This window comes from Schistocerca cancellata, chromosome 5, assembly GCF_023864275.1.
Source record: "Schistocerca cancellata isolate TAMUIC-IGC-003103 chromosome 5, iqSchCanc2.1, whole genome shotgun sequence".
NCBI lineage: Eukaryota > Metazoa > Arthropoda > Insecta > Orthoptera > Acrididae > Schistocerca > Schistocerca cancellata.
Genome location: NC_064630.1, coordinates 38,831,292 through 38,856,640, shown reverse-complemented (window position 1 = coordinate 38,856,640; position 25,349 = coordinate 38,831,292). Strand labels below are relative to the sequence as shown.

Genomic DNA, 25,349 nt, shown 5'->3' with positions numbered 1-25,349 from the left:
CCTTAGGCCCTTCCCAGAACATCTCCCCTGAATCCATTTCCCTCCTCAGCCTTATGAAACCCCACATACCCACCTTCTACATGCTCCCCAAAAACCACAAACCAAACAATTCTGGTGGCCACATTGTGGCTAGTTATTGTGCCCACACTGGAAGAATTTCTGCACTCATTGACCAACACTTCAAATCAAGTGCCCCTAATCTAGCCTCTCACATCAAAGACACAAACAATTTCGACTCTCCACCATCCCCACCCCTTTACATCCTGGATCCCTACTTATCATTGTTGACACCATCTTCCTATAAACCAACATTCCTCATGCCCATGCTCTTACCACTACTGACACTACCTTTCCCAACATCCTTCAGACTCCAAACTCACTACCTCATCCTCATACACATTACTAACTTTATCCTAACCCACAACTACTTCTCATTTGAAGGGAAGGTACATAAACAAATCTGCAACACAGCCATGGGCACCCTCATGGCACCCTCCTATGAAAACCTTTTCGTGGGGCATCTTGAGGAGACTTTCCTAGCCTCCCAAAACATCAAACCCCTAGTCTCATTCAGGTTCACTGATGATATCTTCATGATCTGGACTCAGGGCCAAGATACCCTGTCTTCATTCCTTCACAACCTCAATATCTTCTCTCCCATCCACTTCATGTGGTCCTCCTCAAACTAGCGTACAACCTTCCTAGATGTTGACGACCTCCTCTCTGATGGCTCCATCTGCACATTAAACCCAGCAACAACCAACAGTACCTGCATTTTGACAGTTGTCATCCTTTTCACACCAAAATTCCCTTCCATACAGCCTGGCCACCTGGGGATGGTGTATCTGCAGTGACAAAAACTCCTTTGCTCAGTATGCTGAGTGTCTCACCAAGGCCTTCACACACAGACACTATCCCCCAGACCTAGTCCGCAAACAGATCTCGCATGCCATTTCCCCTCACACCCCCAAACCTCCCACCATTCCCAAGAACTAGCCAGAAAGGAGTGTCCCCTTCATCACCCAATACTACCCAGGACTGGAACAAATGAACCACATCATTGCCAGGGTTTTGATTACCTATCATAATTCCCTGAAATGAGTGACGTCCTACTCAAGATCCTTCCCACCCCTCCTAAAGTAGTGTTCCATCACCCACTCAACCCCACAACATTCTAGTCCATCCGTATGCCACTCCCAATCCCAATTCCTTGCCATAGGTATCATATCCCTGTGAAAGACACATGTGTAAGACCTGCCCAATCTACCCATCCAGCACTTCCTATTCCGGTCCTGTCACAGGTTTATCCTATCTGATCAGAGGCTGGGGCCAGCTGTGAAAGCAGCCATGTCATTTACCAGCTCTGCAGCAGTCATTGCACATCTTTATATCCTGTTACGACTACCAACCACCTGTTCAATAGGATGAATGGCCACCGCCAAACTGTGGCCAAGAGCAAAGTAGACAGCCTTATGGCACGGCATGCAGCTAACCATAACACACTTGATTTCAATGGCTGCTTCACAACCCAAGCCATCTGGATCCTTCCCTCCACCACCAGCTTTTCCGAAATGTGCAGACCAGAGTTATCCTTACAACACATTCTCTGCTACCATAATTATCCCAGCCTCAATCTACAATAACATACTGTCCCTACACCCTCCAACCAACAGTTCCCACCCCATCTGCCCTATCATCTCCTCCCCATTCTCAACCCACACCCTATTTATTTTCAGCCCTCTGCCAATGCATACACACCTGTCTTCCCCCACTCCTCTCCTTTTTTGCTCCTTTTTTCCACACCTCCCTGCCCCACAGCCTCCTAACACTGCACCTGTTTGCACTCTAGACTCTGCACACTCCACCAGACAGCATTTGCCTCTCTCCCAATCGTACATTAGTATCCCTTCCCCTTCCCCTGCCCTTACCCCTTTCCCAGTCCCGTCAGATTGTTGCTTGCATCCCCTGTGATGTATTCTGGCCTAATATGCTGGAGTTGGCGGTCGTGTGTGTGTGTGTGTGTGTGTGTGTGTGTGTGTGTGTGTGTGCGTGCGTGCTTGGGTGATGAAGACTATGGCCGGAAAGCTATATGCGAGTGTATTTTAGTTGTGTCTGTCTGCAACTTGATGTGTCTTCTTTACAATAAGTTAAACAATCTGCCTTTGCCTACATTGTTGATATTCCTACCTGGAGTTTCCATTGTTTGATATTTAAATACAAATTATTTTAGGCAGACAAATTAATCTTATGTGTGACAAATTTATTTTATTTTATTAATTAAGTGATTTTTGAAAGAATATAATATATACCGTATTTATCTATGCAGCTAAACATCAGTATTCTGTACGTTTGCAGTAGCTTGCTTGAAACCCGTGTATGAATGAAACCATTGCAATTGTCACGGACTTGAAATTCTAAATATCACTGACGTGCAAAATCAGTCCATTTGGTCTCAGTTGCTCTTTTTCTTTCTGTGAGGCAGGTCATACTTGTTTATGGCACAGTCATTTATCATTCTATTTGTAAGGTAGTATATTTTAACTGATGTAGTGCTCAGTTACTTACAATGGAAGATATGAATTTGTGCCACATCAGGAAATTGTTTACAACACCACGTCCTTTGGTGAACTACACCTCAGTAAAAACTCTTCAAAAATTTTCAGAGCTGAGTTAAAACCAAAAAATTTGGTAGTATTATGACCCAATATAAACTTTCCAGATAATAACAAAGAACTATATGTGGAAATCACAGTTACCATTACTAAAAGGTTTTTGAAATCCCTAAAAATATGTGTTGAGATCATTTCAAAATACACAGGCACAGAGTTAAAAAGTTCTTGAAGTCATTGTGCACTAGGAGAATCTAAGTTAAACCAGGGAAAAAACTTCATACAACATGTTATAAGACCTGTGAACAAAAAACTAAAATCGGTGATGGAAATGAAAGTGATGCCAGTGACACAGAGGTGACATTCCATGAATCAGTTCTAAAAAGTCAAAGTATCAAGGATGGAAATAAAACTTTAAATGCCTTGCAGTGCTTTCCCTTGAAACTTCGTTGCATTCAAAATCACAGGAAGGCCTGAAATGACAAATGGAAGGTAGAAAAAGTGAAGCATGTTTTGGAAGAAAAAGTGAACCAGGCATTGGATTGCAACCTTGAAATTTCTGGCAGTGGAGAGAATAGAATGGATGATGAAAATGTTAAGAAAGCCAAAGATTTTGATGCCATAATACTGTTGATGACAGAAAAGTAGCTGGTGTAAGGAGGTTTGAAAGAATAAAAGTTTTGACACTAGCTCCTCCGTCTTAGTGAAAAAAATAGAAAAAAAAGGCAGAATTAGAAAAAAAAGGCAGAATTCGAAGTTTGTGAGTATGTAGTTTGACAGGCAAGGAAACTGAAAACAAATATGGGTATTTTATCAATTTCTAAGCCAAAAAGAGGTAAAATGATCACTGATGAAGTCTTTACTTAAATGATGAATATAGTTGAATGTTACCAGGGGTAAAAGACAAAGATAGCATTCAGAATAATCTGTATATGTGAAAAAGACTTACTCTCTGCAACCTAAGAGAACTATATTACTGTTTTAAATGGGAGTAACCAAACATTAACATTAGTTTTTCTAAATTTTGTTCACTATAAAATCGATTTTTCTAAATTTTGTTTACTTAGACCAAAATGATGTATTTTAGCTGGTGCTGGAGGCACTCATTCAGTGTGGTATCCACCAAAATTTAAAACTGCTTTTCGATGTGGAACACACTGAAGAAACATATAAAGAACTTATAAAATTTCTTGTATGTGACTTGGAATATTATAACTGCATTCTTAGTCACTGTGATGATTGTCTCAGTGATGACAAATTGTTAGAAGTTTTGAAAGAAAAATTGGCTTACAAAGATGCTAATGATGATATTGAGCTCAGCCAGTGGATTAACAAACCATCAGACTGAAGCGGTAAAGAATATGCAACTGTTGCTGAATACACTGATTTGTTGGAACAAAATTATAGGCACTTTACCACATTCATTCATATCTGAAGTGTCAGGCAATGGCCCTGAAAAATTTGAAAGAAAATCTAACAACAGAAAAAGCAATTCTGGTAATAGACTTTGCTGAAAACTACAGTTTTATAATTCAAAATGAAATCCAGAGTTACCACTGGACAAGAAGCAGCTGTAAAACCACCCTGTCCGTAGTTATGTGATAAATGAGGCAAATAAATTGATAATAGCAAACTACTGCTTTACAATTGATGATATTGATCATGACGTAGGATTTGTAAATGCTGTTCAGAATTAAATGGTTAAGTGATTGGCCAAACACTACCCATGAGTCAAGAAACTGGATTATTTCACTGATGGATGAGCTGCTCAATATAAAAATAGAAAAAGCTTTAAAAACTTGTGTGAACACAAAAATGATTTTTCCATTGACTCTGAATACTCCTTTTTTGCTACTAGCCACGGTAAATCTATGTGTGATGGACTGGGAGAAACTGAAAAACATGTACTGAGAAAAAGCTAAGCTTCAGCTAGAGGATGATGTACAAGTAACAACTGCATTTGATGTTTTCAATTTCTGCAAGACTACTATTGATGAATGCTTTTTCCATTCCTTAGAGAAAATCAATGTAGTTTCCCAAGGAAGAAACCCAAGAAGAGATTTTTGATGATACACACAACGCATGGTACCAGGAATTTTCACAATAACAAAACACTTTCCTGTGATTCATTAAAAATTAGAAAAGTAACTTGTTCTGCAAAGCCTTCCTTGATTTTCTCTCATCAAGAATGTGTGTGACAAAGAAGGGGATGCTGATCTACTTTTTTTCCACCTATCTGGACTGTCGGTGTCTTTCTTTTGGCCTGAGAAGGAAGACTCTTGTTTTGTGCCTTTGGAAAACATTTTATGTTCTGTTTATGTACCTGAATCAAGCACATTATGAAGAATGTATAACTTTAATGAAAACAGTATGAAGTTAACAGAATCTAATTTCTTGCAGTAGGTTCAAAAAAGAGATGCTATTAAATCTTTCACTTTATGACTCCAAGAATCTTCACTGCTGAACATGTTTAAATTTGAACATTTGTCTGTTTCGAATACTTGTCATTTAAATATGCTCATTTGATACCCCAAATAAAGTAAATATTAGTAATGAAAATATATCAGTTTAAATTATAACTTTTAGCTCTGCACTTTTATTATTTTAACAAAACATGAGATATGTACTAAAGCTTAGGAGTCTACATAACATGCATTAAAAGACCTTGTGAACAATGTTCCAAATACTTTAACATATAATGTTTCTCAAAACCCATGATGTTTTTTTTTTTTAATCACATGATATTTGAGTTTCAATTAAAAAAACTTGCATGGAGTTATTAAACATTTTTCCCAGAAAGATACACTTTTCCTGGTATCTGGGAAAATATGATGATGCTTTGTTGAAAATTTGCAAAGTCCTATTTCCTCCTCCACCATCCCCTAAAGTAATGGAATCCAAATGGGAAGCTTTTTGAAAACTTTACAATATTTTCCTTCAAGAACTAAATGAAGTTCAGATAAAGATGGCATCACTTGTAGAAGACGTTTTAAATACGGCTACTAATAGTGAAGTAAAAAGTATTTATCATTGTAGAATATGTAACAAGAAAGTTAGAAAAGAAACCCACTGTAACAGTCGCAAGTACTAGTTTCACGAAAATTGCAGTAAAATAAACTTAAAACTTGTTACAGAGGACTTTTTGTGGACTTGTGAAGTGTGAAAGCAAATTTTTAAATGTTAAAAACAAAAATGAAATAAGCAGCGTGATGCAAAAAGAAATTGATGCTCTAAAAATCAAGTGTGCAGTTCTTTGTGATCGATATTCAGACCTGGAAAATGGTATTCCTCAAAAGCAAGTTGTGACTATTGTCAAAAATGCAGTACTGTTACAAACTTTACAACCAGAAACACTATATCAAATGATGTTTGTCAAGAAAATAATCCTACTTCCATAGAAAATGAACAACACTTCTCAGACAGATGAAAACTTGACAGTGAAAAATATCAAGGCTTCTCTAGATTCTGAACAGAGAAAAATAATTGTAGTGGCGATAGTCATGGCTGAGGAGCTGCAAGTAGATTGTTAAACAAAGTAAACACAAAAGCTACAGGAATTTTTCAAACCCGATGCATGTCTAGATCAGTTACAAAATCTGGCTGATTCTTCAGATGTACAATGTCTCTCCAATTGTGATGCTGTGATACTTGCTGGTGGATCTAATGGTATATACAAAAATGAAACTAACAATGTACATGTTTTGAAGTTATGTCTCAGCAAATTCCCACATACTAATGTGATATTCATTGGTGTGCCATGCCATTATGACCTTCCAAATTGGCCGTGTGTGTGTGTGTGTGTGTGTAGACTGAAGTAATACAGAACCAATAAAGTTAAGCTGGCCTTCAGAGTGTGGAAATGTTTTTTCTGAGTAAGTGTGAGGGCATTATGAAACTAAAGAAACCTTCCATATCTTTTTTATCAAAACATCCTATCTATACGGAATAAATTCCTAAAATTTGTAATTTATTGCTTGTGTGTCCTTCTGACTGTAGACATTACACGCCTCGCTGAACACTGGATAAAAGCTGATGAGCTCTCATTTTTTAATTTTCCAAGGTATGTCATGGGTGCTAGCTACTGCAGATCCGGTAAAAGGGGTGGTGGCTGCCTAATACATGAAAGATACGGCATTCAGTACAGTGAAATCAACTAAACATATCATCTAAATGTAGAAAAAAACACTTTGAACATTGTATACTGTATACTGAACTGAAACAACAGCAAACAGTCATTGTTTGCAGCTATAGATCACCAGATGGAAACGTGGCTCACTTTCTACAAAATCTAGAATCTGCAATTAATTATTAAATTTCGAAAAGAAAAAAAAAATATTGTGTGCTCTAATTTCAATGTGAATTTAGCAGTGACTTCACATGAAGCCAGTGATTTGTACTTATAGTTATTTCTTAGTACCCATCATGCATGGTTTATATTACTGTCACCGGTACTTCGTGTTCTACGCATCCCCATAAATATGTAAACTGTCTCCTATGTGTATTTAACTTTACGCCAGTTTTTAATTCAATCATACATATTAACTGTCCCCTATGTTTGTTTAGCTTTTTAGCAGTTTCTTATGCCCTCATACAGTGCTTAGCCACTTGAAAATTTTAACATTAATACTGTTTGTATTACGTATTATAAAAAATGAAACAATCGCCACACATTTACTTTAAGCAATGTCCTATAACTTTGTACACTGTACACTACAAGGTGTCAGAGACAATACATAAATACATTAAATACATGAAAGAAATTTTACACTGGTTGTTACCATGGCAACAGTAACAAGAGAAAAACAATTCTGAAAATCTGACGCAGTGGATGTCAGGCCCGTATGAACTTATTAGGAGTGACCAGTTTTTCATCATAATAAAGTTTTTAGATTTCCAGATTATTTGTGTGCCCATTCCCAGAAAAACCATTAATATTTTTATCTTCTTAGAAAGTCTACAATCTGGAGAATTATTTCAGACCAAAACTAGATTCCCAGCGGGTTGGGCGAATGCCAAATAAGTGTTTTTAAATATTCTTCTAATTTTTCTAGAAATCTGAAAGTGACCTACATTAATATTTTTTTATAATTTTCTTTGTAACTATGTAGTTTATTCAATACAAAAAAAGTTCTGGTTTGAGATAAAGAAAATCCAGAAATTCTTATGTTATAGTTAAAAGCTAATATACAAAGTTTCATGAAAATCTGGGACAGGGGGTTACAAACACTGGAATTATTGGGTGATTTGACATGGAATGACCCTGCAGTTGTTGTCATAATGTAGACAAGGAGCAATTTATCTGATGTCCAGTAAAGCATGATCACTGACTTTCAGGCCACACCAAGAAGCACTTCCAAAATGGCTAAGTTTGTAAACTGTTTGTGTGCCACTGTGGTTAAAGATTACTCGGCATGGCAAAATGGCACTATCCAAAACCAGCATCAAGGCAATTGTGATGCTTCATGGGCTGTAGATGTCAGAGATGAATGACATCTGTAAAGATATGTACATGTGAACAGAAGTGCAACTGTTGAGCGACTGACAATCCAGGTAAGGCAAGGGGCTATCAACAGAGTCTCCGTAACTATCGTTCAGCAAGAGTTGCTGCATATGAATCTTTGTAGCAGGCATCAGGTTCATGTACTCGTAATGACTGCTGTTCAATGGCGATGAAGGCTGGAATTTGCATGCCAACACTGGACATCCACTGAGTGCTGATAGGTGATCCTTGCACACGAATCACATTTTATGCTTCATAATTGATATTTAACTATGCTAATTTGAGACCCCTGCATCTGAGGCAGTAGCTGTCAGAACTGGTTGGACTTACCTGGAATGATTCCTTTTTCATCACAATAAAAAACTCTTTTATTTCTGATTTATTTGTGTGTCCATTCAAAGAAAACCCATTAATATTTTTATGTTATTAGAAAGCTTACAACGTTAGGAATTTTTTAAGACCAAAACTAGCTTCCCAGCAAGTTGGAGAAATGTGATACAAGTGTTTATCAGTGTCCTTGTAATTTTTCCGGAAACTGGAAAGTGACATACATTAACCATTTTTTCTTGTAATTTTCTTTGTAACTTTACTGCTTAAATAAATACATTCTTGTTAACTATATGCCTCTCTTAACTTCTCAAAAAATTCCAAATCAAAAACTTGATACACACTTGGGTTAAGAGAATTTCAGTAGATAAGAACCACTTTGCATGGGCATTCTTGCAGAGGCCAATCATCAGAACATTGCTATATTGTAAATTTAGAGTAAAAAGAGTTTTAGTACTAGATCGAAAAGAATTTCCGGAAGTACTTGTGTTATACGTATAAGCAAATACACAAAGTTTCATGAAAATCTGAGATGATGAGTGACATGACCTGGGTGATCTGACGTGGAATTATCCTGCACTGTATTCCGTGTCCCCCTCAACACGATTTTATACCCTCCACAACCAGTGCTGCCACCTGCTGTCTGTGAGTGGTTATTTCACGCTGACATCAAACATAGGTGGCGCTCACATTAATATGACTGGACTGTGTATTTTGGTGTGCCTACCGGTGAAAATTTGATTGAGGGAATATGGAAAAGTTATACTCTGGGAATGTAAAATATAGATTAACAGAGAAAGATGGATATGATATTTGAAGAACTGGTGGTAGTTCTGGAAATAGGTGTGTAACCAGCTTTGAAACTCTTCAGTTGAAGTTTTAATCTTTACCACAGGCTTAGAACAGGGAGAAATTAAGAGTTGAGCATCCCATTGACATCAGGGTCATACATTAGTTTGATGTGCGTCATCAAGGACCAATGTGCTACCACAGGTTCCAGTATTGTCCACTACTATGCCATTTCACCTCAAACTACGTTACTGTGTAACCCACACATTCCTGTGTTACAGTTTTACTCTTTGAGCCGCGGTAAAATTTGCTGTTTTGAAGAGCGCACCGCAGCGCGTAGTGTACAGCAGTCGCCTTCCGTTTCTGGTGGTGCTGTGCCAGGTCTTCGCCAGAAATCGCAGTTTATTAGAAGTTAAGTGATTGGAGATACGTTGTTTCATTTACTTGTTAAATTCTACTTGTTTTCTTGATGAGGTCGCCAGCTGCTTTGTTTTTGGGTTGTCCCACCATTCTTTTCTGTTTGCCCACCCGCAGGAAGGTGGTTATTTATGAATTGGGTGGTCCGTTTTCCCTTGTGGAGTTGGGGCGGGTTACAGCAATCTGCGGTTCGGGTTGTTCAGTTATCCCCTGTCAATCTGCCATACATTAATAGCTGCCTCTGTCATGTTTGTCGGATTCGGTGTTAACGAGTTTATTGCTTAAGGTGTAAAGGCCAAATTCCTGAAATATCTTTTTATCTTGCCTATCATCTTGCGAGGGGGTATATGTGTAATGTAGAGCATGTTGGTACATTTTATGTAAAACTGCATTTCATGGATTTTATTTAAATGGTCTTTTTAGTATATAAAGTTGCCACCCTTCCACCATACTTTTAAAAACAAGTTGCACTTTTGGTGGCACATAATTTTTAATGTGAGTGTTTTGTACGATTTCCATTACGATCATCCACAGCATTTGGTTTTGATTGCCTAGCATTTTTGGTCCTCTCTGTCACCCATACTTCACATTACGATGTGTACATGCAACAATAACAAAGTAAAATAACTACATAATGATAAAAGCTACCTGCTTAATAAAATAGGTTAGTCGCCACGATTTGTGATGACTCCCTGAACATTACAAAAGGCAGAACACAGTTCTTAATAGGGGGTGATATCACCACAAATGGCTATGCATGCTCTGCAACGTACTCCCATCTTGGTTACAAGGTAGGTAAGGACTTCTTGTGATAGGGCATCCCATTCCTCCACCAATGTGGTTGACAACTGCTGGATGGCCATTGATACACTTATACGTTTTTCCTACAAATCCGACAAGTGCTTGATGGGTTTTATGTCACAGGAATGGTCACGCTAGTCCTTTCATAGAATATTTTCTCACTCCATTAACTCCTCCACCTGTGCAGTTAGATGAGGTCATGTACTGTCATCCATAAAAAGGAAGTCAGAGCCAAATGCAATCCTGACAGATGCACAAGGGGGAGATATACAGTGTCACAATAATGTTGACCAGTGTGTGTGTACTGTGTTCAAAGATTTGGAGGTCAATATGCCCATGCACCTTCCCACACCAAACATCTGGCCCAACAAAAGGATCATATTGAACATTGTTCCTGGTGTATTATGTTCCCTCATATGGCAAGAAGTGTGAACATGCAATGCACCCAGGAATGTGTTGAATATAATCCTTTTGGTCGTCCAGATGTTTTGGTGTTGGGAGGCATAATGTTGTATGGGTGTACTACACTCAAAATCTTTGAACACAGAACACTCCCCAGTTAATGTTACTGTGAAACTACTTCTTCCCCATGTGCATCTTTTCAAGTGTGCATCCAGCACTAAGTTAATTTTTACAGATGATAATGTGTGAGCCCATCGAACTGAGCAGGTGGAGGAGCTCTTGGAATGACAGGATATTTGGTGAATGGACTGACCTGCCCATTTGCCTGACTTAAATCCCATCGAGCACGTGTGGGGTGTTGGAAAGAAGTTTGTGAGCACATCCACACCCATCAATGACCATCCAACAACTGTCAAGCACACTGGTGGATGAATGGGATGCCCTTTCACAAGAAGTCCTTACTAATCTTGTAGCCAGCATGGGAGAACATTGCAGAGCATGTATTGCCATTCATGGAGATCTCACACCCAATTAAGAAGTACATCATGCCTTTTGAAATGTCCAGGAAATCATCACAAATCATGGTGACTACAGTTTAATTATTGTCTTTTGTTTGTCTGGTTGCAAATTTCTTTCAATTACCTTCTGTACTATACTGTTCTGATCTGATGATGGCAGTAACCTAAATGCCATTATACGTAATGAAATACGTTAAACAATCTAGACAGCTTTAGTCATAAAAATTATCATTAAAATAATGATTATTATTTGCAGCATAATTTTAGTGAATCACTCACTTAAGTCTATATGATTTTGGGAGTATCTACTGCATAGATAAAGCATAAAAATTAGTTCTAATGGATTGTATAACCTCAGTACCTTTTAAGACAAGATTTTCAGCTGTCTTCACCCTTAGTTCAATTTCAGTTTGTGCTTTTTTTAGTTCAGGCAGCACTGTTTGCAGTTTGTCTTCTAATTCTCGTACTATCACTTTTGATGATGAGCTTTCACTTGTCATGACAGGGTATAAGTGGCCATCTAGTTTGGATGCCCAATCATAAGTCTGTAAAAATAACAATAAAAACATTAAATCTGTTTATATGTAGTCAAATAATATACTATAGAATAAAGATATAAAGTAGAAAAATCTAACAACTGTGCACAACTTAGTTTTCTTTAAAACTGCAATCAGTTCATTGTGCAGAACATAACTGTGAATGTACTTTTCATACCAACATACATTGTTACTCACGTGCACACATCACCAAATTATTTGATGTAAACTTTTATTAATAAGAAACTTCCTGCACAAAATTGTTTAACTTCTGGAATTATATGCTTAGTAGTGTATGGTCATTAACAGCAGAGTTAATAAATAAATGCTTCATGCAGATTTGTAATTGTAATATCATATTAACATTTAACAATAACTTTCTAGTTGGCTAAATAAATTAAGAGAGGAATAATGCACATCAAAACTTTTATGAAGGACACTAGAATTTTGTGTGCCACCATATTAGTGAAATCAGAAGAAAATAAACATTAAAAACTGAATCTGCTCTGCTGCTAATAAAATGGCTGTACTCAGGATAATAAAAGTTCTATCACTGCCAATTCTCAGTACCCATAACTTACCTTTGAACAGTCAATAACACTCCTCTCCCACAGAATCTGTGTCTCACGTTCCACTGTCACACTGCTCTGCCACGTCTGCCAGCTCTGCGTCAGTGTCAGCTGACGGCCGCCAAAGTGCTCCAGCAATGTGTCCACACATAGTGCTGCACGTTTTGTGTCTAGATACGGGTCTCCAATCTGTAACCGAAGAAGATACTGAAACTGAGCCAATCCTCCACTGCAAAAACTCAACCTTTGGTAAGCATATAGGTAAAGTATGGACATCAGTATCATTTAGGAAAATGCTATTTTGGATCCCAGTTTATAACTCTGCATTACATGTAGTATTCCTTTTGGTCCAAAAACCACATACTTTAACTCTGCATATTAATTTCTTATAATTTCTCCTCTTTCATACTCCATACAACTGTTACAATTTGATATACTATAAGAACCATGGAAAATGTCAAATAATGAAATAAGGCAATGAACAGCTTAAAAACCATCACCTCAGAAAACTGTTAGTACTGTTACAAATTAGTATTCTTGTTGGATACAACAAACACACTTTACAATTCTACAGTTCAGTTACATGTCCTCCATAACATATGATAAACATTATGGAACGGAATGTTTCCTTTGTATCACAAAACAATGGAAAGTCTAGGATGGAACAACAATGACACTGAAAGGACAGATTTTTATACACCACCTTGGAGCCCCAGCACCCAGACACAGTGGCCATGTGTGTGTGTGAGTTGTGCTTGTATTAATGTGAGCATGTTTTCTCTTTCCGAAAGAGGAGTTTCTTCAAAAGCTTAATATTTTAACAATCCTTTTCATTGTGCCAGTCTGTGGCTCCATGCCACCTCTATGTAGTGAGTAGCAATCTATCCTTCCCATACCATTTGTAATTATATTCAAAAACTTGTTATGGAATAATAACACATTCATAGTTTGTAACTAAGTCGAACTACTAATTTATTATACCATGCACTTTTATGCAGTTGGCACAACTAAATGAATAGATCACTGGACACAATTGGCAGAGAGTTGGAAATAACGATTGTGTATGAACATGAGTTATTACAGTAGAGGAATTCTATTATTAACTTTCAACAAGATTTATGCACAATGAAATGTTGTGTTACATGAGCAAAAATGTTTCCTTAACAATATACCAACAATGTGGTGTGCTAACTGGGATTTATGCACCTGTGCTGTCTGTCTAATATGTCATTATCACTGTTGATGACACAACATAGAACATACAAGAACACAGAACTGTGGTTAGTTTTTTTGTTGTCAAAAGGAATGCAACCATCTGAAATCTACGGAGGAAAGAAGTTTTGTTATAGATACACTGGTTTAAGTAAAGGGCGAGTGTATGATAGGGCGGAAAGGTTAAAAATAGATGACACAGTGTCAGTAACAAACCGGTGAATGGAAGACCAGTAGACATGTGAACTATGACACAGAGACAAGAATTCATGCTAATGGGCATGTCATCATAAATGAAATTGCAATGGAATTTAAGAATTTACCCAAATCCATACACTAAATCATTCATGATAAGCTTGCCTTCAGGAGAGTGTGTAAATGATGCATTTCAAGGAGACTGTGCTACATTCACTAGATGCACACTACGCAATGTTTAATGAGCAATTGGAGTCAATATCCATGCAACAAAAATTCTTTTCTTGGTTAAAATGTAACATGTCCTAGGTGCATTACTACAAAGAAGTAAGCACAGGATAAGCAGTAGAGTGGAAGCACTCATTTAAGTCACAATCAAACATTTGTAAGGTACTACTGCTGATATCTTGGGATGTCAGGAGTAGTTTGACACAATTTCAAGAAAAGGCCATACTGTCACTAATAATTACAGTGAGTTGTTAACGTTGTTGAGCCCTTTCAATGTGACCAACATGTTAGGAAGCTTTCTCACAAAAAGTACTGCAGCTTCATCACAAAGTATACCGTTTGATGCGCACACAATGAATAAAATATCTAATCTGAAATTTGGTCTCTTTAAACATTCACCACACTGCCCAGACTGTCTGAATAATGGAAAATGCAACTAGGGACCAGAAGTTTGCTGCTGACAAGCTGCAGAAGATTTGTAACTTCGTATGGTGTAGAGAAGATACCAAAGTTTACTAACATGGACATTTTCTGTGATGTACAGGGTGCTTCAGCAAGTGGATAGAAAATTTCAGGAGAGACAGAGTACACCTAGATGATGGAAAATCATATAGCAATTCATGGTTGAAAACGTTTTCCTGGCACAGCAGTGATGAAACAACATATAAAAAATCAAGTTTGGGTTGGGTTGTTTGGGGGAGGAGACCAGACAGCGAGGTCATCGGTCTCAACGGATTAGGGAAGGACAGGGAAGGAAGTCGGCCGTCCCCTTTCAAAGGAACTATCCCGGCATTTGCCTTGAGCAATTTAGGGAAAGCACAGAAAACCTAAATCAGGATGGAAGGACTCGGGATTGAACCGTCGTCCTCCCGAATACGAGTCCAGTGTGCTAGCCACTGCGTCACCTCACTCAGTAAAAATGAAGGATACAAACAGTGTTAGAAAATGTTTATTATGCTCAGTACAGCAAAAACCAATAAATAATAACGAAAACAGACAACTACTGTCATCAAAGAAGGACACTGGTGCAGGCCTCACATCTGTGGAAATACGTGGCATGTCCCAGAATTCCCCAGCAGCTGCCACAATGTGTGTAACAAGTTCCTCAGCTTAGTACAACAGTATCTTGCAGTCAGAGGAACTGGTCAAGGCAAGTGAGGTCTGCTGATCTCGATGGCCACTGTGCCGCAGATGTAAGGTCTGCATCATGGTCTGGGACTGTAATGTCGAACATCTCCTCTGATGACAATTGTTGTCTGCTTTTCTTATTATTTCTTGGTTTCTGCTGTACCAAGCATAATAAACATCTTTCCTCATTCTATTCATGTCCTTCCTTTCTTGTGTTTTTTTTTTTCATCACTACCATTCCAGGAAAGCATTTCCGAACATGCACCGCTATGTGAATTTCCACTGCCTAGTTGTACTCTACCTCTCCTGAAAATTTGTAGCCGCTCTGCTGAAACACCCTGTATTTGTGAAATATTATAACACTAAAATTAAAGGTATATCATCATTCTTTATCAGGGCTTGTTTTTGTGGGCCATTGTGGGCATTAGCAAACAATATTTGTCACACTGAAAATTAGAGAACACACTTCTTAGAAAATTGGCCAGTTATCTTACTCTATACTTACCCATTTAAATTACTGGCTATTATTGTCAAAATACTTCAATCTTTTGTGATTAGTGGATGAGGAGTGTATCTATTGGACCCTGCCTTAGGTAAGCAGGTGTAATATGCTGATTTAACATGATGCTAGTAAATTCAATTATTATAAATCAGTATTTAAACTAAATACTTGGAACAGGAAACTTTACTCACCTTTGAACATTCATCCTTCACACTATTGCCTATACTTTGGAGCTGTGTATATAACTGCTGAATGTAGAGCCACTTTTGTTCTACATTTCTGATTGTTTCATCTGATATTTTTTCTGAACTTTTCTTGAGTTCATCATCAAGAGCATCAAATTCATTAGCAAGATCAACAGCAACTGTATGGAACTTGACATATATCTGTGCTAGATATATACGTGCTTCAACAACATTCTTCAGATTCAGCCACAGATTATGTAATGCTTCCACTTTTTCATCAATCTTGGCACGTTCTTCATCTGTTGCAACCTCCAGAATAGGTGGGAGTGTTAGCAGCAGATTGTTGATTTCATTACCTTTCTCCTGTTGCAAAGAACATTTAGAGATTAGATAAGTTAATTTCCCAAATATGTATTCATGTCTTTTGTACCTTAACATTTTCAAATATCATATCCAGATATCTGTGTCTTAGATGCATAGTCACTTGAATTCATCATGATAGGCTGACTAGAAACTATTATGTTTTGCTTATATATCATAAATCTATACACTGTAAATGTTCTGCTGTGTCAAAATCTTTAGCTAAACATGTCAGCTAAAATGAAACAATATGTTATAAATATTTTTATTTTCACTGAAAACTAAAAATCATGGCAGCTGATTACATTTATTTCCACAGCTTAGTTACTTAAAAGATAAAACTGCTGACCTGTACATCCCCCAATAGCTGCTGATGCAACTGGAGGAAGTCTTGTGCCATTGCCAGAACGCTGCCCATGTCCTGGTGACCTTGCAGGAATGCTTCAGCAATTTGCACAATCCAGGAGAAAATCTGTGAATGTAAGCAAATTTCTTTAAAAATTATGTATGTAAAAATTTCATTTCAATGATATGAATATAATAGAGGGAAACATTCCACGTGGGAAAAATATATCTAAAAACAAAGATGATGTGACTTACCAAACGAAAGCACTGGCAGGTTGATAGACACACAAACATACAAACAAAATTCAAGCTTTCGCAACCAACGGTTGCTTCATCAGGAAAGAGGGAAGGAGAGGGAAAGACGAAAGGATGTGGATTTTAAGGGAGAGGGTAAGGAGTCATACCAATCCCGGGAGCGGAAAGACTTACCTGCTTGTGTCTGTGTATGTGCGGATGGATATGTGTGTGTGTGTGTGTGTGTGTGTGCACGAGTGTATACCTGTCCTTTTTTCCCCCTAAGGTAAGTCTTTCCACTCCCGGGATTGGAATGACTCCTTACCCTCTCCCTTAAAATCCACATCCTTTTGTCTTTCCCTCTCCTTCCCTCTTTCCTGATGAAGCAACCGTTGGTTGCGAAAGCTTGAATTTTGTGTGTATGTTTGTGTTTCTTTGTGTGTCTATCAACCTGCAAGCACTTTCGTTTGGTAAAATTTCAGTTAAAAGAGAAGCAAATCTCACTGATGAATACTCACATGAGGCCAAGAAGACCATTAGTACAGCACCACTTTGAAACTATGGTAAACAATTCACATTTATGTTCATCTAACAAGATAAGATCACTCTTTGTTTTGGACATGGTTTTTCCCTGCTACTGTACACGCTATTCATTACTCAATTAAATTAACTCTTTTATCCATCATGTTTTCTGACAATTTTTAATTTTATCTTTCCCATTTTTATAGGATTTTTTAGAATTTGTAGCAAAAGCTGCTGCTGATCAAACTATTCTCTATGTCATACTCAATCAACAGGAAATATTAATAGATGGTATATATTTGAATCACTTCCACTGCATTTGTGATAAGAATATGTTATAGGTGCAGAAATGAGTGGAATGAATTCAAAGAATATTAAGAACCCAGACAGAATACTCAGTCAATTTCATTTTGCCATTTTTCTCTGTTTATCATTATTTTTTTTGCATATAATTTTTGGTGCAATTTGCCATCTTATTATACTTGGTTAATCATATTACCACCCTCTCTAATTCTTCCATTGTCATTAGATTTGTATGCAATACTCCCAATTTTATACACTTTTTCAATCATTTTTATAAAACAAAAGCTTTATAAATGTTTAGCGTGTACCCAACGATTTTTGTGTCATGCATAGAGGAACTGCAGATTATAATTGTTTTAAGACACTGTGGAGGATGCAGACGAAGCGACTGGTGATTTGAATTATGTTGCAGATGTTACAGGTAATGAAGTGAAAAAGGCACATTAATTTACAAAGGATGCAGATTTGTCACCATCTATAGTGACACCATTTGCTCAGAAGCAGGAAGGAGGTAGGAGAAGAAACAGGAAAACTGCTTATAAAACTACTGGTGGGGTTGACAAAGCGAAAATCTTTCAAGAGGGTGTGCCTGACAATCAGGTTTGCAAAAGTAATGACACTTGCAGTGTACTGCATACTGAAGGTAAGAAGGGGCATAATGCAAAAATGTTGTTTGGTGATGTGAGGTGGAACTTGGGGGAACATTAGTCCAGCTGATCAAAACCATCACAAGTGAGGAACTGTTGCACAGTTCATCTTCCATTATGGAAAAACCAATTGAACTGCATGCAAAATCACTAAGGCTCAATGCATGTGATTTAGTACTGTAAGCCGCAAGGAAACATAACACTGCAAGGATTCAGTCTATGATTAGCATTACAGCAAATGAAATCAGTGGAACTAGCTGGCAACCTATTGTGTGTGTGTGGTAGTACCATATGTGGTTCATGTGTGAGCATAATTTTAGGGGATGTTGCATGGACAAAGTTCCAAAGTGGTGAGCAAAGAAGCCACTGAACTTATAGCAAGAAATTCCGAACATAAGAGATAAATTGAATACAACCATTTGCTGTGAAAAGATGATACATTAATGTACTTTGTTAAGAGGAAACGAGTTTTCCATTATTATTTTTTAATTTGTTGATGGTGGGGTCAATTAATTAATGTTTTTGGATGAAAAACAAGGAAACTTCAGCGAACTTACAGTTACAAGAGTTTAATCAGATTAGCCATACCCAATAAGGAATAGTTAAGTGAAATTTCGTGTAAGTGCTGTTTTGAGAGGCATAACGAATTTATTGTGTGAATTTATTTGTTGTTAAGTAGTGATTAAGGGATGAGGTGAGAGTAAAGAATCTGGTAATAACACTTGCTAGTTTATAATTGGTCATTTGTGAAAATGAGAGAAGCCTGTGAGCTAATCACAGGAGTACTGGTTGGTTGGTTGGAGAAGGGACCAAATTATGCGGTCATCAGTCCCTCCAACCTGAGATTAACTAAAACCAATAATATCCCACATTAAAGCAGAGAACTACAACATTCATAAAATGATAAACTATTGACAGGGAAGGAAGGAAAAGGACAAAAGATGAGGTGAGGGAAAGAAAGTGACTAATGACAGGGGCATGAAGGAAGAAGCACAGGAGACGAGAGTACTATTTAGATTAAGTACACAGCCAACAAACCTTGTGGTTTAAGGTGATTGTTGTAAAAGAAAATCTGAAATGTACTGTACAGAGTTATCAATTTATAGGATGTATGTCTAGTCTTCACAGAATTATGTTGAGATGAGATTTGGAGGCTGAATGTATGGGAGACAGGAAGTGTGTAGCATCACCACTATTTTTTTGGTGCGACTGAATAAAATAAAGACACTTCTACAGCTAATGCAAAGAGGCCACAGAATTGGGTCAGACTGGAGCCGTCCAGACACAGATACTTCAGGGGCTATCCACTGCCACCACGACATTTGGCGTCGGCCCTGCTGAGGGGCCAATGGCACAATAACAATGACAAAGCAAAAAGACAGAGAACCTGCAGCATGGTGACCAATTACTTGAAGCCTGAACCACAAGCTCTGTTGAGGGCACAGGATGGAACTCGATGCCTTGGCAAAACAAATATGCATCAAGCCTATATAAATACCGTCCATATTTAGGGAGATGCAGACGCATGTAGTCTGGCAGCCGCAAGCTTTGAGGAGAGGTCCATGCCAGTCTACGAGTCAATATGAATCTCCAAGCTGCCCCACAAGACTTGCCCTCCACTAACAACAGGCCTCCTGCTAGCTATGAGTGCGACATTACAGACTTGGCACCTTCCAGCCAGTGGGCCACCCCTGCGCCTAATTCCATATGCTGCCAGCCAACTATCACGTTCAAGATCAGGGCTGGGCAGCTACTCAGCCACACTGGCCTCTGCGGGCACACTGTCGCTGTCTTCCTCTGTCTGAAAGGACCGGCACTACTGCTGAGAGTTGTCTTCCTCTACAGAGTCCACAGTGGGATACTGCGACTTCTGGTGCAACCTGCCCTGACCTGTGAAGCTGCATCCAGTCGGCAAACACGCAGCCACGTGCACATCACGTCAATGTTCCTGTTGAGTCACTGGACTGTGTAGAAATGCAATAGTGGAAATAAAATTTTGCCTACCCTTGTCCTCCTCATAATAGGCTGGTTCCTGGGACATGAGTGACCTGCAGTTCCTTTCCAACCTTTCCCAACTATACCTCTTGCTTCCTTAAAGAAGCAACTGCAAGTTCCAATTTTTTCCTCCAGACGATTGACCATTTTAAACTGAAGTTAAAGGCTTAGAAACAAGTACTAACAAATATTGAAATGGTCCTCACCTCCTCTTCTTTTTCTTTGTACGTTTGCATAGCTAGAGACACTCTAAGATGTTCTTCTTTGTGAGCTATGCACAATCCATTAAGAGAAATTTTTCGATTTTCCAGTTCTTCCACTGCTCTTTTAATTCCCTGGAACAAAGTGAAAAGAACATTACTAGTATTATATATTGTATTATAAAATAATCTCCATCATAACCACAAGCAAAAATAGGTATAAAAGAGGATTAACAAGTCTAATAAATTTGAAGGAGATAATGGAAAATTTTGTTATTAGCCTGACTGTTTGTAAATGTGACTCCTGTAACAGTTTTCTTCAATCTTCAGTCCAAGCAATGGTTTGGTGAATGTGAAAGTACACTAAGGGAACTGATTTGTTGATGAAGAGAGTGATAGCAAGTGTTTTTGGGGACACATAAGATCTCATCATGTTTGACTATCTGTGAAAGGTGAAATCAATGACTGACTGTTATTACACAATGTTACTAGGCTATTTTGGTGGCAAGCTAAAGTACAAATGACTAAGACTAGTTAGTAACACAGTTCTATGACACCAGGAGAATTCAACTACTCACACATCAACTACTGAGAGGGTTGTGATGGCTTGGCTTTGAAATAGTTCATCTGTCCTATTCCTTGAGGTTTATTGTATCAGACTTACTCTTGCTTTCTAACCTCAAAAAATGGCTTGAAAGGAAGACAGTTTTGTTGAGTTATGCCACAGGATAGTGTCGAGTGAAAGTATGCAATGTTCGCTAGGTAGACCCATCTGCAGGTCAACTCAGTGAGACAAATGTCTAAGTGCAAAGCAGGCAAAACTGGGCTTTCTGATTAATTTATCCATATGCTGGTGTCACCTTAATTCATTATCCATCTAGATGTCTTCAAATTTCACACCTGACTTGTTGAGCCTCATCCATTGTGTACCTTAGCACCTGTAATTTGTTTGAAACTGCACAGTATGATCAAGGGTTAAGCTGATCCAGTTCCTGCCTGTTCCAGTTTCAACATTTAATCCCAAAGCTTTTTAAATGTATTTTTATTCACATATTTATTTGGTCAGCATTTGAACTGGATAATTAAATTCTGTTTGTATATTTTGCTTCACTGGATGAAACATGACTGGTCAGAATGATTATGGTGGCTCCAGTTGACATATAAAAGCATTATTTTTCAGTGTACTTTACCAACTCTTGGTAAATAAGAAACCTCAATTGAACTTTTTAGTTTTTAGATTTCAGTAGAACAGACTTTTATTATAACTCTTCATAGTACTTGTTTACCACATAGATAATCTCTTTATTCAACAAATCTGTCTGCTTTTCAAGCCATTTTTTGAGATTAGAAATCAAGAATAAGTCTGACAGTATCAACTTTTAGGGACAGGATGGATGAACTATTTCTTTCCTTGTTTCCTATTCCTTAGCTTCTCATCCCATCTGGTAAATCTCCACTGACCTGGTGTTCTGGGTGACTTTCCCGAACTGTACCCCTTTCCGTAAACTGATCCAGTCCTTTTCCTTCATCCCTCTTCCTTCCCCTTTAACCCTTCCACCAGAAGAGGGAGCGACTGGCTCCAAAAGCTTGTGAAAGTTAAATTCTTTTGTGTGTGTGTTCCCCTGCTGCTGCTTGGTGGGTAGAGTTTTTATCCATCCATTTACATTACTTTCTCCTTATTTATAATTTTAACAAAAAATTGTACACACAACAGTGTGCTGTTTGTTTTCTTCTTCACAGACAATTTTAAGTGGAAAGAGGGAAGTTATATTTATGGCTTTTGAACTTATGACACGAACACTACTAAGGAATCTGAATCATCCAAAACTTTGCAGTCCCATCCATTCACAGATTAAAACTATAAGAAGTAATGTCATTACAATGAAATGAATACCCCTAGCTGCATACAGGCATTGATATAAGTCAACGGGGACAGTTGAAAATGTGTGCCCCAGTTGACTTATATCAACGCCTGTATGCAACTAGCGGTATTCATTTCATTGTAATTTCATTCTAACGAGCTGCATGGTCACTGATAGTAGAACTTTCTGACATGTCCGAAAGAACAGATACCATCCTCATATATATAGAAGTAATGTCACTGAAGCTACTATCGTTACCGATCCAGCAGCTGGAAAGGTCTCTCTGTAGCCCTTTTTTAAACAAGCAGAGCTTTTGTTATTTTTATTTACAGTGTTTAAACTTTCATCTTTTGTCAAAGTTTCTGTTTTTATACTTCTATATTTTTTGAGAATTATCTGCTAATTGTTATTTATAATGCTAACATATGGAGGAGAGCAAAGAACCAGTAGCTGACAAGTAGACCAACAAAACATTTTGATCTTTATGAAATTAGTATATAGATAGACTGATGATGCCGCGTATCAATTTATATTTTTAGTTTCCTATTATTTTCTAGATGAAATTTGTAAATTTAAATGAAGTTATAGAACCTACCTCCGATCCAGGCATACTGTGACCAGCTGCATCAAGAAGGGCGTAACCTTCTTTTAGAGGTCCATCTGTTACATCTTCTATAGTCTGTACAGCTGCTGCATGCATTTTTGCCAGCTGAGGAGAAGTGACAGGCAGTTCATTCATCTTCAGCTGCTGTTCCAGCTGGTCGAGTTTTTGCATTGCCTGAAAACCCATTTGAGAATGATCATTTTATAACTGTGCTTCATTCTATCTTTTCACTGAAGTGATTGTAAACATCTGCTGGAACAAATGTAATAAAAATAAGGCTTTTATTTACCCAGATGTCTGTTCTGTCAGACATGACTCACTACAATAAGCTGAAGATTGTCTAAGAGATAATGACGTTACATGAATCACACTTAACAACATCAATATTCTGAGAAGGAAAGTTGCTACTCACCATATGGCAGAGATGCTGAGTCGCAGATAGGCACAACAAAAAGATTTTCACACTTAAAGCTTTCAGCCAATGGTTTCAGTTGCCTGAGACTGCAGTCCTGTGTGTGAGTAGTGTTTGTGTGAGTGTGTTTGTGTGTACGTATGTGTGTGTACTGTTGACAAAGGCCATTGGCTGAAAACTTTAAATGTGAAAATCTTTTTGTTGTGCCTATCTGCGACTCCGCATCTCCGCTCTATGATGAGTAGCAACTTTCCTTCTCAGAATATTGTTACACTTAACATCAAACATGCAATTCTAGATAAGTAACAATCTTCAAAGTAATGGCACACTACATGTTTCCTTTTGATTGCTGACTAAAATTAAACTATCAATTGATATTTAAAATTGCAATAATAATATAATCATTATGATAATGATTTACAGTAGACACAAGGGTCTGCCATAACTTATCTTCAGGAAGTGAAGTTCCAAGTCCTGTCAGTAGACACATTTAAAATAAGAGGAAGCATACCTAGCTTTTGATACTGTTATTTCCTTCTACTGAGGAGAAAAATGGGATAGGTTGAAGACTGTTGGAAAGGAGGGGCAGCTCACTCAGAACTCATACTGAGATGAACTTGTACAAAGTATGTTGTGAGTATTGGGGGGGGGGGGGGGGGTCAAAAGAAAAGAAGTCAATAGTTCCAAAAGTAAGTTTTAGTTTCTTCACCTTTTAAATGTGACTATCGGCAGTACATGGATTTCACTCCTGTTATTCTTACTCACGGTGTGTGCAGTGCGGAAGAAGCTGATTGCCCTTTGGAGTAGATTCTCTCTGTTGTCAAGAGCTTCAGAATATTCAGCACACTGCTGGAGAACTTTGTAAGCTTGTGCTACTGCTTCCTCAGCAGCAAAATGGTCAGAGGAAACAAGCTGCTCTGTTGCTTTAGTTATTTTCACACCACGATCCTGAAACTCCTACAATTAGCAAAAGGGATTCAGTCAGAAACACATTAAAATTTGCAGGCTTCATAATAGTTATGTATAATGAAAGACTAGTTGCAGTTACACACAAATGCATCAAATTTCATAGACATATCTAGGGAATTTGCCTATAGGAAGAACAGATACTATCACCTGATTTCAACAAAAAGTGCACTCAACTGTAGATTTGACTTTGTACCAATGCCATGTCATACCCCTCCATGGTCATTTATGTAATTGCAGCAAAAATAAAAGACACACCTACTTTTGAAGCACAATGACATAGAATTTTGAAACAAAAGACTTTTTCCTACAGCAAAAGGGAGACAAATGTACTTTTCCAGGAAAGTCACACATGGGTCCATGTCATGGTAAATTGACACATTTGATCAGTGTGCATCAAAATAGGGAAAACGCTGGTAATAAGCTCATGTTCACCCAATGTACTCTTCTGAATGTACCTGTCTCTGTTTTTTTTTTATTTAATTGTTTTCTCACAGATGCGTGAATTATAAACACAAGAATAGCCAATCCAAAACACAAAGTGAAAACTCAATAGCAACACAATTTGCGTAGCTCACAAATAAATCATTAGTTCACATTTGTGCAAAATCCTTTCACACATCATTCTAAGTAATAGGGATATCCCTTTCAATTCCTTAAAAAGATATATTAGTTTTATGCTGTATGTGGGCCAGAAGGTACATCACTGTAAACCAGAGAAGGCTTTTTTGTTGGAGACATCAAACAGAATATGGTTCAGGAATTAATTCTGTACATCCTCAATTGATGTTATTTCCTACAGCAGCATCCAATCAGAGGAAATTACCAGTATCCTGACCTTGCCCTAGTGAGATACATTACTGACACTTCAGTGTACAAGGGCTGATCGACAAAGACTGTGACTGATTTTTTCTTGCAACTTCACGATAGTTTCCTATCTACATCATGAAAATTTGAAAAGTGTGAGTTTTTATATATATT

The 25,349-nt window shown here is 37.8% G+C and overlaps 1 protein-coding gene across 2 annotated transcripts in view; it reads right to left on the bottom strand.

Moving 5' to 3' along the window:
• Positions 1-25,349, bottom strand: part of LOC126187459 (titin) — a 947,541-nt gene that overhangs the window by 205,388 nt on the left and 716,804 nt on the right. For both annotated transcript variants that reach the window (XM_049928552.1, XM_049928553.1), the window contains 7 exons: positions 24,168-24,359; positions 22,982-23,164; positions 20,531-20,659; positions 16,628-16,750; positions 15,925-16,281; positions 12,481-12,657; positions 11,725-11,908 (listed from right to left, as the gene is read on the bottom strand). In XM_049928552.1, the coding sequence (XP_049784509.1) occupies positions 11,725-11,908; positions 12,481-12,657; positions 15,925-16,281; positions 16,628-16,750; positions 20,531-20,659; positions 22,982-23,164; positions 24,168-24,359 (1,345 nt within the window). The remainder of the gene's footprint in view (positions 1-11,724; positions 11,909-12,480; positions 12,658-15,924; positions 16,282-16,627; positions 16,751-20,530; positions 20,660-22,981; positions 23,165-24,167; positions 24,360-25,349) is intronic.